General features: G+C 37.8%; 1 protein-coding gene across 1 annotated transcript in view; it reads left to right on the forward strand.

Moving 5' to 3' along the window:
- LOC143290640 (uncharacterized) overlaps positions 1–6000 on the forward strand; it is a 66166-nt gene that overhangs the window by 46766 nt on the left and 13400 nt on the right. Inside the window, exons 20-22 of the mRNA XM_076600215.1 lie at positions 1421–1694; positions 4069–4143; positions 4706–4770. Of these exons, the coding sequence (XP_076456330.1) occupies positions 1421–1694; positions 4069–4143; positions 4706–4770 (414 nt within the window). The remainder of the gene's footprint in view (positions 1–1420; positions 1695–4068; positions 4144–4705; positions 4771–6000) is intronic.

Raw genomic sequence — 6000 nt, forward strand, 5'->3', positions numbered from 1 at the left:
CCAGTTCGCTCAGATTCTCTCGCTTCCTAGGCGGACGCGTTACCGCTAGGCCATCACTCCGATTCAGGGTGGTAAGACTTTCCAAAGAAATAATAATTGTTGCATTACAAAACCAGAGCAGGTATGAAACGATCAGTGGCATATAAGACATGCATTACTTTATTGGCATCTGCATTCTTTAACCCCTTGACTGCTGAACCTGGGTGAAATGAGATGAGTGTGGCACGTTGGGAATGCAGAACGTCATTGTTACTTTTCTTGTGCTTATCAGTGGTGTACCTGATTTAAAAAACAAGAGAGGCAAGGCCTTCAAGACTCACTTGTGATACACTTAAAAAAAAATCCAAGCTTTTTATGTGTTGATTATAATTTCAAAATGTAATGTTTAAGATGAGAAAGATCAGTTTAAAGCAAATTAAGTCCCCTGCATTAATTACAGAGTAATATCCCTTTTTTACTATCTGCACCAAAAACATTTGCAAAATAAATAAAACTTCCATGCTCAGCAAAAGAAGTTCCTGTTTGAACAAAAAAATGATAATAATGACTGCTCTTGTTGTTGGGTCAGAATATCAGATCAAAGTGCCAAGTTTAGAGAATACAAAAAATATAAACATAACAGTAAATGCAGTTTGCATATAATTAGGCTTCATTTTTTTATTTTTTTGTGCCCATCCCAGAGGTGCAGTATTGTTTTAAACAAGATGACTGGAAAGAACTGAATTTTTCCTATTTTTATGCCTAATTTGGTGTCAACTGACAAAGTATTTGCAGAGAAAATGTCATTGTTAAAGTTTACCACGGACACACAGACAAAAACACATGCACACACATACAGACAACCGAACACCGGGTTAAAACATAGACTCACTTTGTTTAAACAAGTGAGTCAAAAAGACTCATTCTACCCCACAGCCACATGCCTGCTACAACTGCCCTGGCCCAGCACTACATGAGACCGCTGCAGAAAACCCTCAGGGTGGTTCACTAAAACAGTGAAAATGAATGGAGAATTGTTGATTTAATTGGTCAAACAAAGCTTCGTTTTCATGCTTCCAGAATCCGCACATGGTTCAGTTGAGAGTGCCAGCTGTACCAAGCAAGAATGAATGAAATTAGAATAGTTGGTTGGTACGAGAATGCTCATACCTGGATCACAGGTTAAATAATCATGATATGAGTTAACTTGTACCTGGTGTAGAATGAGTTAACACAAGCAAGGCAGTACCAAGAGGTAGGAGTCCAAATACAGTAAAGTGAGTGACAAGCTCACCTGTAAGCTCTGTCTTATCTCACTGAGGTGAAGTGATTTACGGACAAGCAAACTCACCAGTAGCAGCCAAGGTGTTAAAGATATATTGTCTCTGATTTCAAAATATCATTTATGTGTGTGTGTGTTTCTGTTGGTTTTTTTTTTCAGCTGGGAAATTAAGTGCGGGTGAATCTGACGGTCCACTCAATCAGGCCAGAGGAGTGGAACAGGGCACAGAAATGTCTCCATTGTTGACCAAGGACGGTGTGAAGGCAAGGAGAGGGAAGGAAGAGCACAAGGGGGGACTTCAGGGATCCATGCGCGCGGAAGATGAATATCTCTTCAAGCGGTACGAGCACTATGGATCGGAATATTCGGAAGAGGAGGATATTTACGCAGACCGAGCTCAGTTTGTGGCCATTGATTATGACCTGACGCCAAAGTAAGTCATGTGTGTGTGTGTTTAATGTAGTTGATTTGTGGCAGTTTAAATCTGTGTTGTTTTTTCTGTTGGGTTGTTTTTTTTTTTGCTTGTGTGATAACAAATTTGATTTGATTGAGTTTCGTTAAACATTTCTGAGTGATATTAAGATTGGAAGGATCAGTGAAAAAATGGGAGGGACTTCTTTTTCTTATGTATATCATTGAGAGACAGGTAAAAATGATGAAAATTACCAGATCCTTACAAGTGAGATATTCTTATGAATTGAAGAAGCTTGGTTATAAAATTTCCTAGCATTTGATTCATTCTTCTGAATTATTTGCATCTTGTCACCAACTAATCAAGATCTTTGAGCAAAAGTTGTGTACTATTCAATGACTGATCTTTATTTTCCTCATGAAATGTCAGAAAACCAGTTATCTATTCATAACATTACAAGAGAAATAATTTATTTTGCAGATTAAAATCAGTTCAAACCAGAACAAATTATTTGAGACATATCCAGTGTGTTTATTGTTTTAATGATCAGGATGTGTTTTTTTTATGTTTTTATTTTATTTCTATATCTGTTCCTATTTATAAAAAAAAAAAACTGTGAGAGAGTGGTGTGCATTTTGTAAGTTTATTTATTGTCACCTTTTTATTGTAATTTTATTGTAAATGCTGTTTCCTCTTAAAAACAACAACAAAAAAACCCATTATTAGTTCAGTTCAGTTCAGTTAGTCAAGGAGACGTCACTGCATTTGGACAAAGTCCATATACACTACACCAAATCTGCTAAGCAGATGTCTGACCAGCAGCATAACTGAACGCGATTAGTCAGGTCTTGAGGGAAAAAACAAAAAACAAACAAACAAAAAAACCCCCCAAAAAAACAACAACAGAAAAACAACCAGAAAAAAAGAAGAAAAAAAAAAGAAGAAAAAAAGACGTAAGATAAGATACAAAAATGAATAAACAGACATGTAAGATGAATGATTTGATGATTTAGAATGGTTGAAAAAAGAAAAGAAACAAAAAAAGATGCAAATAAAGTGAATAACAATAATGAATATGAAAATAAGTGTAAATTAACTCACACACACACACACGTGCTCACGCGTGCGCGCGCACACACACACACACATACATGCACACACACACACACACACACACACACACACACACAATATGTAACAAACATGCAGTCTCACAGATATAAAAGTACAAACAAATGTTCAGCACTACACATAAAAGCATATGAGCCTTCAGATACATAAGCTCATGTATACGGTTATGCACTCGCACACGCACTCACGTGCACATGCACACACGCACACACATACACACACTCACACACACACACACACACACATACACACACAAAAACTGCCACACTGGAAGATCCTGTGTCCTTGTTGCATTTGGCGATATTGTTCACTTGTTGCTGGATGGCTATTTATATTGTTATAAATTAATTGCAAACTGATTTTTACATTTGTGAAATAAAACATGATTTGTGATTACATTACGCTGAATCATAGCTCAGCCGTCGATATTTTCTCCCCTTCCACTAGACCTTGAGTAGTGGTCTGGATGCTAGTCATTCGGATGAGATGATAAACCGAGTTCCTGTGTACAGCATGCACTTAGCGCACATAAGAGAACCCACGGCAACAAAAGGGTTGTTCCTGGCAAAATTCTGTAGAAAAATCCACTAAGAAAAACAAATAAAACTGCACACAGGAAAAAAAATACAAAAAAATGGGTGGCGCTGTAGTAGCCAGAATTTCACACAGAGGAATCTGTTGTGATAAAAAGAAATACAAACAGAACTGAATATATGTATTTTTCATCAATTAAAAAAAAAAAAAAAGGTTTCAAATAATGATAGCAGACAGTAACATCTACATTTACAGGAAAGAAGAAAACGATAATAAAAGAAAAGAAAGACATAAACAAAATGGAGCGTTTCACAAGAAACCTAACTATTTTTGTCTGTTTCTTTTGACGGGCACAGTAGCTGCGTAGTTAAAGCATTGGACTGTCAATCTGAGGGTCACGGGTTCGAATCATGGTGACAGCGCCTCGTGGGTAAAGGGTAGATATTTTTACGATCTCCCAGGTCAGCATATGTGCAGACCTGCTAGTGCCTGAACCCCCTTCGTGTGTATATGCAAGCATAAGATCAAATACACACATTAAAGATCCTGTAATCCATGTCAGCGTTCGGCGGGTTATGGAAACAAGAACATACCCAGCATGCACCCCCCCGAAAACAGAGTATGGCTGCCTACATGGTGGGGTAAAAACGGTCATACACGTAAAAGCCCACTCGTGTGCATGCGAGTGAACGCAGAAGAAGAAAAAAGTCTGTTTCTTTGTCTCTTCCAGCATGTTCCGTTCTGAGACTGGAGACAGCTGGCTGTCGGATGACATTCTACCTTTGAACAGAACCGAGCAGAGCAGGTCAGTATAGCATGAATGTTTCTGCAGCTGTCATCGACTCACTCACTGTGGAAAGGAAAATTTTGCCTAGTAAATTCCTTGCCTGAGAAAATGTGTGACGCAGTTTACGATAATAACGACAAGTACAGTGATAGTAGTAACTATAATTACACTGATGATGTAGTAACTATGATTACAATGATAATGATTGGCATTCACAATTCTGTACATGAATTAAAAAAAAAAAAAATTGAAGTTGGGTTGGATGATACCCTGATGTTATATTATAGGAAAACTAAATCATAACACAAGGCTCTTTTGTACACTGTTTAAAAAAAACCCAAACAATAATAAAACAACAACAACAACAAACAAGCAAAAGTTATCCTCCTTAGCAGTTTTTTGGTGTTTTTGTTTTTTTTTACTGATTTTATTTAGGTGTGTTCCACTTTGGATTTATATATTGGTGAAGTGAGTTAGTACATTGGTTCATAAAGTAAAAGGAAAAAGAAGGTTGCTTCTTGGAGTTCTTGTCTTAAAAATGTGTGTAATGTGTGTGTGTGTGTGTTTTGAAACACAACAGTCGCAGACCTAAAGGAGCATCAGTCCAGAAGTTCTACACCCGGCAGGAACAGGTTTCTAGCACTGGTAAGAGACTGATCTGTTTTATTTTGTGTGGTGGTTCTACATACCTGGTTCAGTATTATGCAAAGGTCTGTGTTTAGATGATATACCAGCAAGATTCATACAGGTTTAAAAAGTTTTTAAGAATTCATAAAATTTGACATGCTTTTTTAAAAGTTCTTAAGAGTCTTTAAACATGACTTGGGTTTTTTTTGTGTAAAAGTTTTAGATTCGGCTTCTGTATTACTGATAAAAACAAAAACAAAAACATCATTTCTGTCTATGTTAAAGCACAGCTGCAAAATGTTCCGGTTGGATTTGAATATAAAGTAAAAGTGAAGTAAAATAATGATATATAAAAACTTAATCCTGGAAGAAGATTGTGACCAAAATGCTGGCACTCAAAATGTCAAGTATTTCAATAGGCTCCCTTAGATTTTTGGCATTTGATGTTTTTAAGGTTTTTAAAAAGTCTGTTGAAAGACACAGACCTCCATGTATGGAAAATATTTAAGATATTTCAAATAGCTGTGGGCTTGGTGTTTTTTTGAGAAGTGAAGGTCAGTTCAGCAACATTCAGTCTTCTTGTTCATGCATGATCAGTGTGTGTGTGTGGGGGTTGGGGTGGGGGTGCATGGCATATACATGTCTGTGTTTGTATGTGTGTGTGTGTGTGTGTGTGTGTGTGTGTGTGTGTGTGTGTGTGTGTGTGTGTGTGTGTGTGAGTGTTCATGCGTGTTCTTGCACACTAATGTGTATCATTACAGTTTTGGATTTCAGGGAAATAAATCAGGATAACAGAAGTATCTGCATCAAGTAATCATTCAGCTTTCTACCAGTGTTAAAATGCCTCTAAAAAAAGAAAAAAAAAGAAAGAAAAAAAAAGAAAGGTTAAAGGTTCCTTGGTGTCTTACAACAATGGGCGTAGTGAATTCATGTCCACTGTGTCTAGGGCTCAGCATGAGAAAGATGGGGCCAGATTCCATCCTTCCACTGTTTGTACCCTCCCCTGACTGAAGTCAGGTACCGCTTCACACCCAGGTGGTGGTGTGGGGGAAAATTGGACTAGAGCACGTTTCCCAAAAGACGCAACACTATGCTCTTCTTCTTCTTTGTGTTTGACAGCTACGCAGTCAGGGTCAAAGTTCGAGGGATGCCACAAACTCAGACGTCCGGTGAAGATTGGCTGCCGTCCCCCAGAGCTTGGTGTTGAGGTCAGCATCCCCAGGCCAGGACTGCTGCCACATATTCTCA

Source organism: Babylonia areolata, chromosome 1, assembly GCF_041734735.1.
Source record: "Babylonia areolata isolate BAREFJ2019XMU chromosome 1, ASM4173473v1, whole genome shotgun sequence".
Lineage (NCBI taxonomy): Eukaryota > Metazoa > Mollusca > Gastropoda > Neogastropoda > Buccinidae > Babylonia > Babylonia areolata.